At 32.0% G+C, this 22,431-nt stretch overlaps 1 protein-coding gene across 9 annotated transcripts; it reads left to right on the top strand.

The window, feature by feature from the left end:
- The first annotated feature begins 15,608 nt into the window (after positions 1–15,608).
- On the top strand, positions 15,609–22,060 carry LOC115955872 (receptor-like protein 33). Of its 9 annotated transcripts, none has more exons than XM_031074256.1 (5): positions 15,609–17,968; positions 18,116–18,192; positions 20,905–21,005; positions 21,246–21,292; positions 21,931–22,060. In XM_031074256.1, the coding sequence occupies exon 1, from the start codon at positions 15,809–15,811 to the stop codon at positions 17,525–17,527; it is 1,719 nt and encodes a 572-aa protein (XP_030930116.1). In that variant the 5' UTR covers positions 15,609–15,808; the 3' UTR covers positions 17,528–17,968; positions 18,116–18,192; positions 20,905–21,005; positions 21,246–21,292; positions 21,931–22,060. The 9 variants fall into 9 exon arrangements, 8 of the variants coding, with proteins under 8 accessions (XP_030930116.1, XP_030930117.1, XP_030930112.1 ...); XM_031074257.1 differs by having other exon boundaries at positions 21,252–21,292; XM_031074252.1 differs by lacking the exon at positions 21,931–22,060 and adding an exon at positions 21,418–21,482 and having other exon boundaries at positions 18,083–18,192.
- Positions 22,061–22,431: the final 371 nt, after the last annotated feature.

The following is a 22,431-nucleotide window of genomic DNA, read 5'->3' on the forward strand; positions in this document are numbered from 1 at the left end:
TTGAATTTTTTGGATAACCATTATCTTATTTAGTCATAAATCTAGTGTGCCGTACGTAGCCTGCTGCGGTGTCACTACTAGTCACTCATTAGATTACACATTACATGAACAAAGTGCATTTGTAAATTCATTAGGATAGGCAATAATATATTGTATTTGACATTTGAGAAGAAGTTGAAAAGAACAAAGAAGTCTCTATATGTACAAATTTTCAATCAAAAATGTTAATGAATTTTCTAGTCATTCAATTCAATGATCTCATCGATCGTGTCATCTGACCATTCAGTCAATAAAATTTCTATAACATCTGCTCCATAACACATCTGATTGATTTTCTATAAAATTTCTCTAATATATTTTTATTTTTTTTATGTGACTTGGACATCTTTAAATTCATGGAACATGCACTTATAATATCAATACTCTATATGTGTGTGTATATATTATATATTCTTCGCTATGTCATAAATGATAATGCTCCTCGCCTGAGTTGCAGCTAAAACCTGTGTCATTTATAAATTAATCACCCTTGCCTTGATATAGATCATAGATGGTATAAATATGAGCTCAATTTAGTTTTTCTTGCACGAACGAATACCGGAATACATAATTCCTTAAGGGTCTCAATAAAGTTTTTGAATCAATTTTATGTAAGTATTACATAAAAGAACTGCCTACCTTTCTCCTAGCATTAATGCTATATTTAGTTATAAGAGCATGTTTATACTCAAAGATTTATTTGTTGAAGCCTTGATGACCTTTTCTGGTTCGCCTATTATCAATGTCAGGTCTAGATGTGGTTCGGACTGATAGGACATTGGTGCTTTACGTCGTGAAGTAGGAAAACATGTCAAAACTTTGGGATATTCTTGCCGTTTATGCCTGGATAGATAGAGATGTTGGCTATATTGTCAAGGTGGGTGATTCAAAGGGATGTCTAATCTAATGTGTCGTTAAGGGCTTGTTCACATTATCTGTGAATTGGGATCCCTTTTCCAGTGGGTCTTGATAATATGTTTCTACATTCTCATGGCATTTCCATGACATGAAGTTAGCCGTGGTTAGGTCCAGGAAGCTACTTTGATCCCTCCTCTATTACTAGGTAGAGAGAATTGTCCAAACAGCCAATTTTTTCATTAATTTCTTTTCCATTGTCCAAACAGCCAATTAAGTACGCTCATGCTACGAGCTATTGTGAATCACTATGCGATTTGATTTTATGTAATTGTTTACATACATTTTCAACTTCTTACTTATCAAAAATAATATTTTGATGGTTTTAACTCTTTTTTTTGAGCGAAAACGGTAGTTATGATTATGAACCTTTGCAGCTGCGCCTAAATTCGCCTAAATCTCGACATTCTCCCTCAAATTGTCATACAATATGCATTGATTTTTTTTTGGAGGGGGTAATCCGTAATCATTCAATGCATTGATTGCATCTACCTCATTGTGTAGTTAATGCAAGCAACTCTAAAGTGCATGTTGGCCTTCAAAGAATTACCAACTCATGGATCTTTCCTTTGACGGAGTAATACACCATAATAAAACAATTACCAACTCATTCACCAACCACCATATGTTCCGAACACCACTTCTTATGGGATTGCACATCTTATTTAATTGGATTAGTTTAGAATTTCAGTTTCTTGTATTTGATTTCATCTTTTTTTTTCTTTTTTTTTTAATGAGGATTTCATTTATTTTTAGATTACTGTCAGTTGGGAGTTTTATGGAACACTATCTTTTATTCCTAAAATGGTGGTTTTATTTAGTTAGACTTTGATAAATGAAATTTATCCTCGTGATACATAAAGAAAGCATAAAAAACTAAATGTAAAATAAATAGTGTTAGTATAAATTTTACACAGTTGGGCATAGTTTGCTAAAATGAATTTCATGGCAAATTCTTATGGCATGATGTGGATGAGTGTTGGGCTTAGTAAACTAAAATGTGGTAATTTTTCTATTATACAAGCAGTAATGATATTGCTCTTATGTTATTTACTTGGTTATTATATGGGGAAAAAACTTACTCATCTCTAAATTAGTTTAGAGAGAAAAAAAACTTTTCAAACTCTTCCTATAGTTACATGTGAATTTTGAAAATCTAACAATTGAATTGCATGTCCTTATTATATCCTTGATGTTTGCAAAATTTCAAGAAGATCAAAGATGAACAGTTATGTCATCAATCAAATGTTTAAATTTCAAGTTTTTTGTAGTATAAAATTATGCACAAAAAATAAGTGTATTGATCAAATAATAAATAACATCCAATTTGAACAAAATTTAACAAACATGTCAAGAACATACGGAATATGTAATTTAACAATTAGATTTTTAAAATTTACATCCAATAAAAAAAAAATATGAAAAGAGTTTGATGGGTTTGGAGATTTTGGAGAGAAATCTTATCTATTATCTATTATTTGGACCGGTACTTGTCCCACTGCTTGTGAATTGGGACTGCTTTGAAACATCCTCTGAGGTATCTAAGACAATTCTTTTTACTGGGATTCTGTTCATTTTTCAAGGAATTCCAGCTCTTGTGTTTTTTTTTTTTTTTTTTTTTTTGGTTTTGAAAGCAAATAAGTTGCTTTCAGATTATGTGTTCAATATGGTATTATTAAGAAATTTCCTAGTCATTCCCCTAATTATCTCATCGATCTTGTCTAGGCCAGTCCACATTTATCATCTGACCATTCAGTCAATAAAATTTCCTAGTCATTCATATAATTAATCACTGGCCTTGAGGTAGATGGTATAAAATAAATATGAGCTCAATCGCTTTGTAAAATCTATAAGTTTTTCTTACATGAATTTAATATGTAATTCCTTAAGGGTCTCAATAAAGTTTTTGAATCAATTTTGTGGAAATCTTGCATGAACGAACAGTCTCTTCTAGGATTGCTATATTTGGTTATAAGAGCATGTTTATATTCAAATATTTATTTGTTTATTTCTTGATGACCTTTTCTGGTTGGCTTATTATTAATGTCAGGTCGAAATTTGGTTCGGACTGATAGGACAATGGTAGTTTACGAGAAGCAGGAAATTAAACTTGTCAAAACTTTGGGATATTCTTGCTGTTTATGCCTCGATAGATACAGGTGTCGACTATATTGTCAAGGTGGGTGATTGAAAGAGATGTCTAATGTGTCGCAAAGGGCTTGTGCAAATGATGAATCATTGCTTAATTAATCCATTATATTTGCTTTGTTATTATTTAGTTATTAGTTTTGTTCAATAAGGGATTGTACATTGAAGCTTAAATTGTCATGGATTGAGTAGATATGATGTTTGCACCAAAATAAGAGAGAAAAAGACTGGACATGGATATCGTTTATTACATGCTTGAAATGTTATGATATAAGCATTCAACATGTTAGAGTTGGGCTTCAAAATGTTGGAAAACATCAAGGATTCAGGGTTCAAAAAGTTGTATAGTACTTAAAAAATAATAGTATAAATAAATAGAATAAGAGTTGGGCTTCAAAAAAGCAGCAACTCTATAATAAATGCAGACTGGAAAAAGTTGGCCCAACTCCCATTAAATAAAGCTGAAACACTGACAATGGTAAAAGGTGGATTAGTTTAGAATTTCATTTATCTTTAGATAGAAATTAGTTTTTAGATTACTATCACTCGGGAGATTTATGGGACATAATCTTTTATTCCTATTTCCTAAAAAAGTCACCCATACACCTACGTTTATTTCGTAACAAACCCTCAATCCCAATACCAGATCCTCTACTGGATCATCTGAAGCTTTTGATGTTAAAACTAGACAATAATGAGAAAAACTGAATCCAGAATTGATTATTTTTTTTTTTTCCCTCTCTCTCAGATCGTTGTCTCCTTAGAAAGCTCACTTGCTAAATTTCAATTTTCATTCTTTGTTTCCAATGATACCAAAAATTATCAGTTGGGTCACTCATTCAATTCAGAGCTTTGATTATATTTTAAGATTTGCAAGAAAAAACAGAGTTGATTAAAGAGACCATCGGGTTTATTATACTTGATGAGGGGGCCCCTGATGATTAAGTTAGTATCAACCCATATATTTCATATATAGATAGTATTTTTCTCATACCTTAGTAAGTGAGGCAGATTGTCCTTTTTTAGAATGACATGAGTTGCTTGTGCAATGCAAAGATAATTTTGTAATATTTTATATAGGATGGTTTTGGATAGTGTTGTACAAATATTATAAAGAAAAAATAAATTAAATTAGAGTAAAAAAACATATACATTTTGAGAGATTAAAAATTAGTTTAGTAATTTCACTGCATATTTATAGCCTTCTCAAGGTAAGATCAATTTTTATAAAAAATCATGAAACCAAAAATAAATGCAAAAGAGTAACGGGACAATGAAAATCAATTAATTTGTATTGTGTTCACATATTTTATACTATAAAATGAAAGTATGTCCAACTCTCTTACTATCTTCCACTCATCGATAACGCAACATTAATCGATAACGCAACATTAATACATGGTATGGGCAAGTGTGTATGCATGTGTCTGTCTTATAGATGATTTAAAATCATGGTAGAATATGATTTTACATTACGTACTAAATATTCTCTCTACTTATATACCCAAAACAAAAACTATCCAAACAAATTACCCAAACCTAAATCATATTTAATCCCCTAATTTAAAAAGAAAAAAAAATACTCGTAGGGGTTTCAGCGTCTTGATGGTGGTGGGAGGCCAATATGACAGAGGTGGCGGCCCCTTAGATTCCTCTTTCTCTCTCTTTCAATTGTTTTGTCAGTCTCAGGTCTTTTATTTTGATAATATGTAGTGAAACAATGCATTTTATTTAACAATTCACAACATTTTTGTGTCTCTCTATCTCTCTCCGGGGACTTATTTGGTTAGTTATTATTATTAGTTCTTAATTATTATTATTTTTGCTTTTTTAAAAATATGAATGAAAATGGTGGGTATGCTAAAAGACATGTAGAAGAGAAAAAAGTGTGGTGTAAGCTTAGGCAATTAATGAGAGACTAATGAGATAATAGTAAAATAAGTCAATGTAAACTTTTGGGTAACAGTAAAAAAAAACTCAATGAAAGGGGGAAAAAAATGTTAAATGCAAAATTAGAGTGCCATTTGGCAAGACTTCATGCACCCCAGCATGAGGTCATTGCTTATATATATATATATATAAAAATTGACGATTATTCCTTTATAACTCCTAATCACTAATTTGCATGAGTCTCAAAAAACTTTGTGATAGGACTTTATCATACGTACAAAATAAGCATAGATTTATTTTTATTTTTATTTAATTTATTAAAAAAGGCTATTGCTATTATGTTCATCCTTATAAGAACTCAAGCACAGATTAAATTTTCAATATTTTTGACAATTTTTTTTTGTTTCTTTTATAATTTCTATATCATGTTGGTTTAAATGAATTTTTTCTCAAGCTTTTAGAGGATGGACTTCATTTTTTCATGCTTTCAGAGGATGTACTTTAGATTAGATGTTCAACTTTTATACACCAAGCATTGAAGGTAAGTTTTGCACATGGAACAAAAATCAAGATAAGAAATTAAGAATATGGTCCATTTTGTTCGGCCTTAGCTTAATTTGTCTAGACATCAATTTTCTCTCTTGCCAAAAGTCCAACTTATTTTAGGCGGAAGTTTCCTTGATTATTACTTGTATACATAATTCCAAGATCATTAAATTGGAATGAGTCCCTTACTGACCTAACCAATTGGAATAGGATGAAATTTTTTCCCATCCACCCTAAACGTTGTGTACACTCCAAATTTTTTCTGCATCTCATAATGATACGTTGTGGAAAGGTGTCACCCAAGTCCAATATGATTGAGAGTTGTAGTTGAGACTATGGCCCAGAAGCTTTACTATTCAATATTTTGCGATAAAAATTAAACACTCATTTGATGTAACTGGAGACTATGGAATTTGACATTGTATACATTGGGGTTTGTTCTTAATGTTGTGAAATTGCTGTAGGTATTAAAAACTCTAGTTTAATTAGTTGGCAAGTCATGTTCTTTAAGTGTGAAAAGTCTACAATGGAAAACTTTTATGTTCCTACGATAAATGTTTTGGAGGGAAAATTGTTAGCCCCCTCATCCCATTGGGACCCCCTTATTTATACCAAGGAAAAATGGTCCAATATTCTTGAGTGTGACTTAGTTACATGGAATTTTTGTGCAATTGTGCCTAGATTTCTTTTAAAATTTTAATTATAATTTAAAACTCTAATTTGGTGATTTTTATATGATTTTTGTGGTTTGATTTAGATTTAGTAAAGACATATTAACCAAAAGAAACGAAGGTAGACATCCTTATAAGAATTTAAGCATAGATTAAATTTTTAATATTTTTGACAATTTTTCTTTGATTCCTTTATAATTTCTATATTGTGTTGGCTTAAATAAATTTTTTCTCAAACTTTCAGAGGATGGACTTCATTTTTTCAAGCTTTCAACTTTTATACACCAAGCATTGACGGTAAGTCTTGTACATGGAACAAATCAAGATAAGAAATTAAGAATATGGTCCATTTTGGTCGGCCTTAGCTTGATTTGTCTAGACATCAATTTTCTTTTTTGACAAAAGTCGGACTTATTTTAGACGGAAGTTTCCTTGATTATTACTTGTATATGTAATTATAGGATCATTAAATTGGAATAGGTCCCTTATTGACCTAACCAATTAGAATAGGATGAAATTTCTTCCCATCCATACTAAATGTTGTGTACACTCCAAATTTTTTCTGCATCTCATAATGATACGTTGTGGAAAGGTGTCATCCATCTAACATGATTGAGAGTTGTAGTTGAGACTATGGCCTAGAAGCTTTACTATTCAATACTTTGCGAGAAAAATTAAACACTCATTTGATGTAACTGGAGACTATGGAATTTGACACTGTATACATTGGGGTTTGTTCTTGATGTTGTGAAATTGCTGTAGGTATTAAAAACTCTAGTTTGATTAGTTGGCAAGTCATGTTCTTTAAACGTGAAAAGTCTACAATGGAAAACTTTTATGTTCCTACGATAAATGTTTTGGAGAGAAAATTGTTAGCGCCCTCATTCCATTGGGACCCCCCTATTTATACCAAGGAAAAAGGGTCCAATATTCCTGAGTGTGACTTAGTTACATGGAATTTTTGTGCAATTGTGCCTATATTTCTTTTAAAATTTTAATTATAATTTAAAACTTTAATTTGGTGATTTTTATATGATTTTTGTGGTTTGATTTTGATTTAATAAAGACATATTAGCCAAAAGAAACGAATGTAGACATCCTTATAAGAATTTAAGCACAGATTAAATTTTTAATATTTTTGACAATTTTTCTCTAATTCCTTTATAATTTCTATATTGTGTTGGTTTAAATGAATTTTTTCTCAAGCTTTCAGAGGATGGACTTCATTTTTTCAAGCTTTCAACTTTTATACACCAAGCATTGACGGTAAGTCTTGTACATGGAACAAATCAAGATAAGAAATTAAGAATACGGTCCATTTTGGTTGGCCTTAGCTTGATTTGTCTAGACATCAATTTTCTCTCTTGCCAAAAGTCCGACTTATTTTAGGTGGAAGTTTCCTTGATTATTACTTGTATATATAATTCCAGGATCATTAAATTGGAATAGGTCCCTTACTGACATAACCAATTGGAATAGGATGAAATTTCTTCCCATCCACACTAAACGTTGTGTACACTCCAAATTTTTTCTACATCTCATAATGATATGATGTGAAAAGGTGTCATCCAAGTCCAGCATAATTGAGAGTTGTAGTTGAGACTATGGCCTAGAAGCTTTACTATTCAATACTTTGCGAGAAAAATTAAACACTCATTTGATGTAACTGGAGACTATGGAATTTGACACTGTATACATTGGGGTTTGTTCTTAATGTTGTGAAATTGATGTAGGTATTAAAAACTCTAGTTTGATTAGTTGGCAAGTCATATTCTTTAAGTGTGAAAAGTCTACAATGGAAAACTTTTACGTTCCTACGATAAATGTTTGGGAGAGAAAATTGTTAGCCCCCTCATCCCATTGGGACACCCCTATTTATACCAAGGAAAAAGGGTACAATATTCTTGAGTATGGCTTAGTTACATGGAATTTTTGTGCAATTGTGCCTAGATTTCTTTTAAAATTTTAATTATAATTTAAAACTCTAATTTGGCGATTTTTATATGATTTTTGTGGTTTGATTTTGATTTAGTAAAGACATATTAGCCAAAAGAAACGAAGGTAGACATCCTTATAAGAATTTAAGCATAGATTAAATTTTTAATATTTTTGACAATTTTTCTTTGATTTCTTTATAATTTCTATATTGTGTTGGCTTAAATAAAATTTTTCTCAAACTTTCAGAGGATAGACGTCATTTTTTCAAGCTTTCAACTTTTATAACCAAGCATTGATGGTAAGTCTTGTACATGGAACAAATCAAGATAAGAAATTAAGAATATGGTCCATTTTGGTTGGCCTTAGCTTGATTTGTCTAGACATCAATTTTCTTTTTTGCCAAAAGTCGGATTTATTTTAGACGGAAGTTTCCTTGATTATTACTTGTATATGTAATTACAGGATCATTAAATTGGAATAGGTCCCTTATTGACCTAATCAATTGGAATAGGATGAAATTTCTTCCCATCCATACTAAACGTTGTGTACACTCTAAATTTTTTCTGCATCTCATAATGATACGTTGTGGAAAGGTGTCATCCAAGTCTAACATGATTGAGAGTTGTAGTTGAGACTATGGCCCAGAAGATTTACTATTCAATACTTTGCGAGAAAAATTAAACACTCATTTGATGTAACTGGAGACTATGGAATTTGACACTGTATACGTTGGGGTTTGTTCTTGATGTTGTGAAATTGCTGTAGGTATTAAAAACTCTAGTTTGATTAGTTGGCAAGTCATGTTCTTTAAGCGTGAAAGGTCTACAATGGAAAACTTTTATGTTCCTACGATAAATGTTTTAGAGAGAAAATTGTTAGCGCCCTCGTCCCATTGGGACCCCCCTATTTATACCAAGGAAAAAGGGTCCAATATTCCTGAGTGTGACTTAGTTACATGGAATTTTTGTGCAATTGTGCCTATATTTCTTTTAGAATTTTAATTATAATTTAAAACTCTAATTTGGTGATTTTTATATGATTTTTGTGGTTTGATTTTGATTTAATAAAGACATATTAGCCAAAAAAAAAAAACGAATGTAGACATCCTTATAAGAATTTAAGCACATATTAAATTTTTAATATTTTTGACAATTTTTCTCTGATTCCTTTATAATTTCTATATTGTGTTGGTTTAAATGAATTTTTTCTCAAGCTTTCAGAGGATGGACTTCATTTTTTCAAGCTTTCAACTTTTATACACCAAGCATTGACAGTAAGTCTTATACATGGAACAAATCAAGATAAGGAATTAAGAATATGGTCCATTTTGGTTGGCCTTAGCTTGATTTGTCTAAACATCAATTATTTCTCTTGCCAAAAGTCCGACTTATTTTAGGCGGAAGTTTCCTTGATTATTACTTGTATACATAATTCCAGGATCATTAAATTGGAATAGGTCCCTTACATACCTAACCAATTGGAATATGATGAAATTTCTTCCCATCCACACTAAACGTTGTGTACACTCCAAATTTTTTCTGCATCTCATAATGATATGTTGTGGAAAGGTGTCATCCAAGTCCAACATGATTGAGAGTTGTAGTTGAGACTATGGCCCAGAAGCTTTACTATTCAATACTTTGCGAGAAAAATTAAACGCTCATTTGATGTAACTAGAGACTATGGAATTTGACACTGTATACATTGGGGTTTGTTCTTGATGTTGTGAAATTGCCGTAGGTACTAAAAACTCTAGTTTGATTAGTTGGCACGTCAGGTTCTTTAAGCGTGAAAGTCTAAAATAGAAAACTTTTATATTCCTACAATAAATTTTTTTTGGAGAGAAAATTGTTAGCCCCCTCATCCCATTGGGACCCCCTATTTATACCAAGGAAAAAGGGTCCAATATTCCTAAGTGTGACTTAGTTACATGGAAATTTTTTGCAATTGTGCCTAGACTTCTTTTAAAAATTTAATTATAATTTAAAATCTAATTTGGTAATTTTTATATGATTTTTGTGAAATGAGGATTGCGTGTTTGTACAACATGTCACCCCCAATCAAAAAGGCGAAGGTACTAAGTCAATTTGCGTGCTCTCAAGGGGAAAGAAAATTTAACCCAACGAAAAAGGAATTGACTGCAAAGAGCCAAAGACTCCTGCTCCAATTAGAAACATGGTGACATTCTTCAGTTCTAAGTTTCAAATGAAAATTAGTGTTACGAACAATAAATTGTAGATTTTCCTGAGATCTTTAATTTTTAAGTTTTAGACTCTCTCATTCTCCACATTTCATCTTTGTATTATGTTTGTTTTGCTTCTTTTTACATTGCTTGATTTACATTCCCTTTTGTTCGATTATTGATCTGGGAGACTTTACGGTTTTGAGCTCAATTGATTTGGTTTCCAGGGAAAATGTTTGTAGTGTTTTTGCCTTTTTGGTGTGTGTGTCTCTTTGTTTATAAATTTCCAGATTTTTAGTAAATGGCATTCTTATCCACCGAAAAATGAATTGACTGCAAAGATTCCTGCTCCTAGTCATATATCAATCTCTATCTCACATCTTTATCTCTTCGCTTCCAATTTTCCAATTCGGTTTGATATATCTCTGTACAAATGCAAAACCTTTCAATTATTTTTTTTATTAGTCTTTTTAAATTAATAATGCCACTGTGGGTAATTTTATTGGTAAATATGTTAGTATATTTAGTGATTTGATAACTAGTAGTTGAATTCTAGTTTATTAAATCGGTTTATAATTAGCAATTAAGAATCTTCTTGGTAAAGAAGACTACTCAACTGATAAGGAAAGATTTCCTTCTTCTGTTAAGGGAAAGATCATCAACAACAACTTATATTATTACTAGAGAAGCTTAAACTAGATAATAATATAATTTTTCCAGCAATTAGAAAATGATGACATTCTTCAGTTCAAAGTTCCAGATGAAAATTAGTGTTACGTACTAGACTGAATAGAATAGATTTGAGTAATGGTTGTGTCTAAGCATTATTTCATATACATCCTTGATTAATAATTTAATACTATATTTTTATTATGCAACCACCAAGACGGAGCATAAATAATTATTTTTAAAATGTTGCAATTTATGAAACATTACATGGCACTAGAACTATTGGGCAGGAAATGGAGTAAAATTACTTTAGTTGTCTAGCCTAATTACGTAGGCATAGAGAGAGTGAACGGTGAATGAATAACAACGAAGACGAAGACTTGGTACGTTGTTGTGTTGTCCAAAAAGTAAGAGAATGAAAGCTCATTGTTTTCTCATTCCCACTTTAATTTTCTGGAAAGCTGAAGGCTTGTGGAAACTAAAACTATGGAAACTTCATGGAAGAAGACCTCTCAATCTCTACATGAATGATAATTATTAAATTTGCATGAATTTCATATTACTATACCCAAAGAAGTCGACATTTAAAATACGTACAGTGCGTGTTAAAATAATCTAATAACTACATATATTGTTTATTATTATTATTTTTTTGATAAGTTAGTAATTGGAGTGGAGGGATTTGAATCATGTATGTCTTTATTATAAACCGGCTCTTAGCAATCCTATTAAAGTTATGGCTCTTTTTTCAAGCTGTAATATTTTGGTGTCGCAGGCTAGATGTTTGAAATTGGTTAAACTCTTAAAAGTTACTATGAGTTTTTAGTGGAGTTTGTGATAAACCTTTGTGTTAGAACCTCTTTTCATTTCCCTTGTGTATATGTGTTTGTTTCTCAAAAAATAAAAAGAATCTCCTTGTTAAAGAAGACTACTCAACTCATGATAAGGAAAGATTTCCTTCTTCTGTTAAAGGAAAGATCATCAACAACAACATATATTATCACTAGAGAAGCTTAAACAGTTAAACTAGATAATAATATATTTTTTCAGCTATTATATAGAAACATGGTGACATTCTTTAGTTCAAAGTTTCAAATGAAAATTAGTGTTATGTACTAGACTGAATAGATTTGAGTAATGGTTTTGTCGAAGCATTATTTCATATACATTCTTGATTAATACTATATTTTTTATTATGTACCCATTAAAACGGAACACATAAATAATTATTTAAAAATAGTTGTAAGTTATGATACATTTCGTGGCACTAGAATTATTGGGCAGGAAATGGAGTAAAATTACTCTAGCTAGTTGTCTAGTCTTATGTGTATAGAGAGTGAAGGGTGATTGAATAAAGACGAAAGACAAAGACTTGGAAAATTATTGTGTTGTCCAAAAAGTAAGAATATGAAAGCTCATTGTTTTGTCATTCTCACTTCAATTTTCTAGATAGCTGAAGACTTGTGGTCGTGTGGAAAGACTGCACCCCTGGAAACTTCATGGAAGAAGACCTTTCAATCTGTGCATGAATGATAATTATTAAATTTGTATGAATTTCATTTTCAGACTATTGTGCTTAAAGACCTTTCAATCCACTTGAGTTATAACTTATAAGGCTCTTAGCAATATTATTAAAGTTATAATTCTTTTTTCAAGTTGTAATATTTTGGTTTAGTAGGCTCAATGTTTGAAATTGGTTTTTGCTAATTTTTTTTCTCCTTTATTTTCAATTCCTTTTATTAAAAAAAATGTAGACAAGTTTCCTTTTATTAAAAAAAATGTATGACAAATTTACTGCAATGTGCAACATTTCCAGGAATCACTCATAAGTTTTTAGATTCTTTATTTTCTTCTTCTCAAAAAAAGAAAAAAAAAAAATCTCTATTTGCATGTGTTGACTCAACTTTGTTTCCTTTTTTTTTTTTTTTTTTTTTCATATATAATTACTCCCATCAAGTGCTCCTCATCTCTTACCAACTAACATTCCCATTTCAACTCATCTTTTTTCTTTCTCATTCAAATATTCACAACCTTTTGCTCTTATATTGCAATGACTTTTCCTACCAACAAAGGAGACAAATATCGTTTAACTAATCAAATAGTTAAAAGGATTCCCACTTACAAAAGTAAAGGCTTTAGAGATGAGAAAAAAAAATTTGTGCGCTTGTGAAACCAAACTTTATAGACTAAAGTTTAAATACAATTACATGTTTAAGTCCACTTTACTTTTTAAACAAATACTCTAAAGTTTTCACAAAATTTTTCCTTCTCTTTTTAGTATTTGTGTATTTAAGAAAGAAATCTTACTTTTTGAATAAAAAAATAAATATTATTTAAGTAATATTTATGTATAAAAATGTCTACTTATTATGTTGGTAGCATTATCATGTGCCTTTACACCTCCACACTAAATGAAGGTTTTTTTTTTTTTCAATGTCATTGGTAAAGATCTATCAATAATTTTTTTAAAAAAAATTTATAATACTTTTGAAAATTTTTTTTAAGAAGAAGATACTTGCATTTAAAGAAAAAGCAAAAAACTAGCCAAAATCAGCTACAAGAATAGAGTTAGGGTCTGTTTGGATTGAACTTATTTTTGCTGAAATTGAAAACACTATAGCAAAATATTTTTTAAATGTGTGAATAGTGCCGTGGGATCCATTTTTAATGAAAAAATTGCTGAAAAGTGGAATTTATGGGTCTGTAAATAGTAGCCGCATCACTCTGAAACGCGTGAAAAAAAAAAAAAAAAGGAAGAAGGACGCGTTTACTATAGCGTGGGTCTCATGCCCAAAACGCAAACGCTGAACGCAGGAAAACGTCCAAACCAAACGGGCACTTAATTGGTGGTGGAGCATCCTAAGCTTTTGGAAAATATTTAAAAGATGATTTGAGCAATGTATCATTTAACTAATTAAACAATTAAAAAGAACACACACTTTAATTTCGAAAAAAAAGAGAAAGGTTGTACAATTCAGAAGAATATCTATGACTAGGCGGAATTTGCAGCCGAGGTATCATCTCTATAAAAAACCCGATTGATCAATCTCAATGGTTGAAATCACAGCTTGATAGATCCTGTTTTTCATAGAGATATGATGCCTGGTCTATTTTGCAAAAGTTATTGTTATTATTATCCGTAATATTATGTTATTTTTTAATATACAATAAAGTATATCTTTCCTTAAATAAATAAATAAACTGAAAGAAGAATAAAAAAATAAAGCTGAAAGAAAAGTAGAAGACTTGGGTTGACTTGGTAGCACTATATAAATGTTCATAATATTCATCCTATACCACACGCCGCACTCACCTATATTCACTCTTTTGCTTCCTTGAAGGCTGAAGGGTATCATCTCATCAAAATGGGTTTTTGTTGTTTAACTTTCAAGTATCAACTCTTCTTCTTCTTCTTCTGTCTACTCTCCTTGCTCTTTCCATCCTCTTTTTCTTCTTCCCTGTCTTCAAAGTCACAATGCTCTGCTCTACTCCATTTTAATAACTCTCTGTCTCTTGACAGAGTCAATTCTCTTCCTCTTGATACAACCGATTCATTTGATGGTGAATATAGATCAAATATTCAAATGTGTGATAATTCGTATCCAAAGACAGCCTCTTGGAAGGAGGATAAGGACTGCTGTAGTTGGGATGGTGTCGAGTGTGACAATGCGACACGCCATGTTATTGGTCTTGACCTTAGTTGCAGTTGGCTTTATGGCTCCATTCATTCCAACAGTTCCCTCTTCCTTCTTCCCCATCTCAGGTCCTTGAATCTTGCTGGTAATTCCTTCTATCCCTCCCTAATTCCTTCTGAGTTTGGCAACTTTAAGACCTTGACTCATCTTAACCTCTCTAATTCCTATTTTTCTGGCAAAATCCCGTATGAAATCTCCCAGTTGTCTTCGCTTGTTTCACTCGATCTCTCTTACAATTATGCATTAACCATCGAAACACCGGTCTGGAAAAGAGTCGTTGATAACCTAACTCTGTTAAGGGAACTTCTTCTGGATTCCACAAATATGTCCTCAATTAGACCTAATTCTTTGATGAATCTATCCTCCTCTTTGACAACTCTTAGTCTCCATGACTGTGACTTGCGGGGAAAACTCGAAAATAACATCCTCTGCCTTCCGAGTATACAAACCCTTGATCTAGGGTATAATCTCAATCTTGAGGGTTCTCTTCCAAACTCTAATTGCAACAGCAGTAGATCCCTGAAGTTCTTAGATCTTTCTAGGACAATGTTTTCGGGAGAATTACCTGATATTATCGGCAGTCTAAAGTCCTTGAAGCATTTGAATCTCCAATCTTGCAATTTTACTGGCTCAATTCCAATATCGCTTGGAAGTCTCACTCAAATGACTGTTCTGATTCTATCAAGCAACAATTTTACTGGGCCAATTCTAGCATCACTTGGCAACCTCACCCAAATTACTTATTTGGATCTATATGTAAACAATTTTACTGGGTCAATTCCAACATCAATTGGAAACCTCACTCAAATTACTTTTTTGGATCTGTCATTTAATAGTTTCACCGGTGAGATTCTATTACCACTTGTAAATTTCAGATGTTTTTGGCATTAGCATGAACGAACAATTTCTAATTATTGGTGAATATTTCAACAGGTTTGCTGCCATTGTCACTATTGAACTTGCCACATCTCTCAAGTTTATTCCTTGATAACAATCAACTTGTTGGTCCCCTTCCGAGTCACGTAAGTGGTTTGAATCTAATTGCTCTCTTTTTAAGTTCAAATTCCCTAAATGGAACACTGCCCTCTTGGTTGTTCAATTTGCCATCTTTGGAGATGTTAAGCCTTAGTGATAATGAATTCATTGGTGAGATTGGTGAATTTAAGTACAATTCATTGGACTATCTTGATTTGGGTAATAATAAGCTACAGGGCTCCATACCTAGGTCAATTTCTAGACTTGTGAACCTTACTTATCTTTCTCTCTCATCAACTAAATTCAGTACTATGTTAGAGTTTGAAATGTTTTCAGAGCTCAAAAATCTCCAATATCTTGATTTTTCACATAACTTACTTAGCATGAACAATGTAACTTTTACCTTGCCCAATCTTTGGTACTTGAACTTGTCTTCTTCCAACATTAGTGAATTCCCAATTTTCTTAAAAACAGCAACAAATTTAGAATCCTTAGACCTTTCCAATAACAGAATTTATGGTCAAGTTCCAAGATGGTTGGGGGATGCGGAGAGAAATTCATTATATTATGTTGATCTTCGGGCCAACTTGCTTCAAGGACCATTACCCACATTAAATTCTCTTTTCCTTCGATATTTCTTTGTCTCCAATAACAGCTTTACTGGAGAAATCCCCCTTTCAATTTGTAACGCAAGTTACCTTGAAGTTCTAGATTTGTCTCATAACAACTTAAGTGGCATGATTCCGAAGTGTTTGGCAAATTTTAGTTTCCTCCCAGTGTTGGATTTGCGAATGAATAACCTTTGTGGTACCATCCCAGCCACATTTGCTAAGGGAAATAATTTCAGGAATATTAACTTTAATGGCAATCAGTTAGAAGGGCAATTGCCACGATCTTTAGCAAATTGTAGGAACTTGGAAGTTCTAGATCTTGGAAACAATAAGATAAATGGAACCTTCCCTTATTGGTTGGAAAGTCTTCTGAAATTGCAGGTTCTTGTCTTAAGATCAAATAGATTTGAAGGTCGTATATGCAATCCTAAAACCAAATTTCCTTTCCCAAATTTGCGAATCATAGACATCTCCAACAATCAGTTTAATGGTTCTTTGCCAAGAAAATATTTCAAATATTTGAAAGGCATGATGAATGTGGATGAAAGTGAAGTTGGATTGAAATATATGGGAGACTATTATTATCAGGATTCTTTGAATGTGATGATGAAAGGGTCGTATATTGAGTTGGTGAGAATCCAAACTGTCTTCACAACCATTGATTTTTCAAACAATAGATTCATAGGGGAGATGCCTAAGATACTTGGAAGGCTTAAATCACTCAAGGGGCTCAACTTTTCTCACAATAACCTTACAGGTTATATTCCTTCATCGTTTGGAAATTTGACCAATCTTGAATGGTTAGATCTCTCTTTCAACAAGCTTAGCGGGGAGATTCCCACCCAATTGGCAGAGCTACCGTGGCTTGAAGTTTTAGATCTATCACATAACCAACTTACAGGACGTATACCTTTAGGAAAGCAGTTCAATACATTTGATAATGATTCATACATGGAAAATTTGGGATTATGTGGATTTCCATTGTCTAGAACATGCAACAATGAGATGAAGCAACCAACACCATCAAACTTACAAAAAGAAGATAATTTAGAGCCTGAAAATGGGTTTGGTTGGCAAGCTGTATCGATAGGTTATGGATGTGGAGTGATATTTGGAACATTGATGGGATATCTTATGTTCAAAACTGGAAAACCAAAGTGGATTGTGAGGATGGTCATATCAGAGCAACAGATCGTGCTCAGAAGGCTGAAGAATAATGCCCACCGATGTGGTGGAAGAAATATCTAGTCAAAACAATTGGTGGGTAGTTTTGCTATAAACAGACTACGAATCAAACTCAAACAACAAAGCCCAGTAGAAAAAAGCGGAGCTCTCCAACTCCTTCCATGTGTCAAAATTGGGATGAAGCTTCTCATTGTACTTGCTATCTTCATCATCCTTTGTTCACTGTCTTCATTTTTCAAACAATGAAAACAACACATTGGTGATGAGGAGAATATCACCCTTCTTTCACGGTCCCCCGGGCCACAGGATACCATTCTTTGCCAAGGTATTCTCCTTCTTTACTTACATCTTTGGGTGCCTTTGTCACTTTCTTCTCTCTCTTTAAACACAAAGGCTCATTCACGCTGCTGAGCTTCGTAATTATTATTTATAAAATAAGTATTTGATTTGTTTTATTTATTTTTTTAAGGCAGCTGGTTGGTGTTGTCACTTTTGAAATAATTGGTAGGCCCAAGATTCCTTTCTGCCTTGCATTCTGGTTTTCAGTTATTATAATAATACCTGTATTTTATTGATTTGATTTGTTTTCTTTGGGTGCATAGTTTCTACTTTTCTTAGCATCTAATGTCGGAATGCCTGGTAACATGCAAGGTTGGTGCCTCTGATGTTTCTGAACATATCAATAACCTTTGTGCTCTTGAATAGTTCAAGACCTCCGTATATGGACAGTAAGGATTCATTCTCTCTTTCTTATTTTTATTGTTGGGTTTGGTATCATATCCTTATATATTTAATTTTTTTTTTTCATGTCCATTTTTTGATTCTTTGCTGAATGCATTTCATAATATTATAATGTTGTGGAATTTATGGTTTTTAATTATTCAATTGCTATCTATGCTGAATGTGAGTATTGTAAGTTTTTGACTAAAAAATGAAAAATGTGAATTCAATTTGATTGAAGATTCCGGATGATTTTGAGATTATATACAGAAATTGGGCAAGCAGTAAGTCAACTTTTAGGCGTAAACTTGATATGATTTCTTCTCTTATTTGCGATCTTCAAGTTTTGATATACGAATGTGGAGTGAAGGTATGTTTATAGTATCTCACTGTATTCTTTTTTTTGTTGTTTTGGTTGAATAGTTTCACTATATTCGATTATAGAGGAAACTTTCCTGGTTTCATTTGTCTTTTTTTTTTTTTTCATTCCTTTTCCCTTTTAGCAATAGTTGCTATGCAAAAGGTTAGTTTTCTTCCATGTTTGATTTGAAGGTGCAGCCCCATTTTCCCTTGTAATTAATGTATAAAAAGATCTATGCCTTAACCATGTTGTGGTAGGAGGTAGTGAGATTAATCACATTTAGAAGAAGCTGCTAAACTTTATTCAATCTACTAATCTTTGCAAATCAGCTTAGGAGCAAATCAAGACCAAATGTTCTAAAATGAAGTTGTGGAAATAAAACCCGCATTCATATAGTATTCCTAGCATTCCATTAGTTGCTGACTTGCTTTCAGAAATAGACTTTACACTCAAGACAAGCTGTTAAAATGGGGTTGTCAAGGTGACGTATTGTGTCTTCTACAAGACCTGTCTTGAGAATGGGGATCACTTCTTTGAGTATAATTTTCCAAAGAGGTTATGGGAGCAAGTTTTTTAAAATAGTTAGGTGGGGTAAAGAAAACTGGAAGGCAAATGTTTTAAAAGCAATATAAGCAAACTTGCTTGGTCTGTAGTGGGCTATTATTTTTGCTTAAAAGAAATGCTTGTGTATTTATCAGCAATGTCAAGTTTTAGGAGGCATAAAGGCCTGGTTTGAGTTTTTTAAGAGAGAAAAAATCTTTCATAGTGAATACTCATGTTGTTTTTTTTTTTTTTGGGGGGGGGGGGGGGGGGGGGGGGGGGGTCGTGGGGATGTCCATTTATTTGATTTGATGATAGCCATAATTGAGGGTTTTAGTTCGATGCTTTCTAAGTTTAGTTGTAGCTCTATTTAGTTTTGTGTTTGTTCAGTAAGTTTGATTCTTTTTAAGTTTAGATGCGGCTTTGTGTTTTGTGTCTTCTGCTGGTGTTTGCTTACTTTATGGTTTGTTTCATTGATAAATTCATTCATTCATCCCTTTCTGTTTTTGCTTAGAGAAATATATTTTCCAATCGAGATAGGCTGTTAAAATGATCAAGGTGACATCTTATGTGTCCCCTGCAGGAGCTACCTTTGAGAGTAGGTATTATCAGTTGTTGTTTGAGCGTCCTTTATCAAAGAGTCTATGAGAGAAAGTTAAGTGTAATAAAATCCCAAGTATATAGCTTGCATAAGTAGTTCTGTAGGATATGGATAGGTTGAAGGGTAAAAGTTTTAAAAGAACCATATGCAAACTTGCTTAATTTGCAGTACTTTATTAAATTTGGCTTCAAAGAAATGTTGTTTTATTTAGCGGCAATGTCAAGTCTGAGGAGGCTATCTTGCTTTTGATCAGAAGAGACAATGCTGAGGTTGAATTTGTGAAGAGAGTGCAAAATTTGTTGGTGAATAGTTCTAGGGGTTTTAGTTTGATTATTTTTAAGTACGGTTCCAGTTGCTATTTAGTTTGCTGATTGCTCTATTTAGGTGTTGTAGCTTTTAGCTACTGGTGTTTTGTTGTTTGTATAGTTTGTTATTTTAAAAAATTCATTCATTCGAAGAAGAAAAAGTTTCGATTATCTATGATTCTCCTTGACCATTTTTTTTTACTTATTTTCTACCTCACCAAAAAAACTACGAAAATAACATGCGTTGTAACCTGAATTCCCTTTTAGTCAAACTCTAATGCTCTCACCAAAGTAACTCTTTTTTTTGGACAAACTACACTTTTGGTCCTCTGATAATGTGTTTGTTTTCGTCCCTACACATTTAATTGTATCAATTTTGTTCCTCAACTTTCAAATGAAGTCAACTTTTGAGGATACATTTGACATGATTTTGAAAGTTGAACGATGAAATTGGCACAATTAATAGTTCAAGAACCTTTATTTTAAAATTTGAAGGACAAAAGTAACACAATTAAATGTATAGGGACAAAATTTGGCCCACACCTTTTTATTGATTGCATTGCTCCCATGGTTATTGTTTTTCACCAGTTACCATCTTTTCTTTTGTGATTTTTTTATCACATTTCTAGATTTGGATAAAAAGTGCAAGATACTGCAACTCTTGAGAAATGTCTTGTAACAATCAAAGTTCATATCCTTTGCTTGTTAAAAGACAGAGGTGTTTGAGATTTCCATATGCTGTGAAAGTGTGTGTGTGTATTTATATATATCTTTTATTTTCTTTGGGAGTCAATTTTTTGGTCTTTTTTTATAGTCTGTTTATATATATATAATATATATATATATATATATTTATATATAGTCTATTCTTATGATATTAAATTTAATGTTGAAGCAAATTTATGTGTTTCAGGTTCAACTCATAGAGACCAAAATGCTTTAGATATATCAAGGCTAGCTGAATCATATAATGCTCAATGTGGTAAAATCTGGAAAGGTCGTGTTAATCTAAAGGTTTGCCTTTGCTGTTTCATTTTTCTCTTTAGTTTGTTTGAAGTGTTCATGAGAGTTTAAAACCTTTGAGGCAATACCATAGAGATGTTTTGTGGATCTTCTGCTTTATTGATGTTCTAGTGAATATCCATGAATGGGAGGATCAACACTAAGATTACGTACTCTGCTTGAAAATCTTTTAAACCAAATATTCCTTTCCATTCAATAGTAACCAAATACCTTTATTTTTTTGGTGCCTAGTTTCAGCTTGAACACTTACAGGTACATGTTGGATTGTAAGGCAAAAAGTAAGCTCCTCTGCTATGGCATGTACTAAAATTTTATTATTAGCTTTCATTTATGATTAGGAATTTAATTCTTTATGTAAAAAATAATTGTTTCAATTCTTTATTTGGCTCTTTGTTTGACTAAGAATGCGGAGCTGCAATTACAACAGACTATACTTATGTCAAAGTCATTCAAGATGTTACTCTGCTACTGCTAAAGGGTAGGTAACTCATTTTGGTTATGTTCAGAAAATTATCTTTGGAAGTGCTCCTAGATTTTGAAGTGCTAAATATAAGTGCAATTTTTGAATTCAAACATCAAGACAACAATTTGATTGATTAATCCAAAGATGATATTTGGTCTTCTTGATGTGTCAACCAATCATATTAATAGATTTTTTAATATTCCATTGTTTTGGATAAGAGAAGAAATTATAGGATTGAATTGGAAAATGGAAAGATTTGTACAAGTAACTTACGGGCTTAACCTAATGGAAAAAAATATTTAGAACATAAGATCTGTGCTACGTCTTGTAGATGTGCTTTACCTTAGTTTTCTAGGCCAAAAAATAGATAGGTGTTTATTGAGATTTTGGTTTTGTAGAGTTTATGATATTCCATTATTTTGGGTCTAATAGTTCCATGTTATGTCTTACTAGGAAAAGAGCCGGGCATAATAAGTTTCGTCATAAGACTACTCATGCAGCTTGTTGCTGCAAATTTGGGAGTGGTTGCGAAAGGAAGATGATTTGCAGTTGAAATAATTGGGATTACTATTAGTTTGATCGTAAGTCTTTAGTTTTGAATGTTTACATGTTCTAAACAGTTGAAAGTATTATTCAAGTTTATGTTTTGTATGTATTGGGAAACATTTTAATTTAAGGCAAAGTCATGGATCTATATATCTGGTTTATTTGATTTGTTTTAACTTGTACTGGAAAGCACATGACATATCCGATGATTGATTACGAATGGACTATGTATTTGTGTACCTATTTATTTGAATTTGTATTAGCTCCTGTTTAAGTATTTTTTTGGTAAGATAACTGTTATTGTAAAAAGACTACTCCATGTATAACGGACAGAGAGTAGAATTCAAAAGAACAAATTTATGTACAAAGAGTCAACAATTCTATAAAATCAGGAAGTGAACTAGATCC

Source organism: Quercus lobata, chromosome 8, assembly GCF_001633185.2.
Source record: "Quercus lobata isolate SW786 chromosome 8, ValleyOak3.0 Primary Assembly, whole genome shotgun sequence".
Taxonomy (NCBI): domain Eukaryota; kingdom Viridiplantae; phylum Streptophyta; class Magnoliopsida; order Fagales; family Fagaceae; genus Quercus; species Quercus lobata.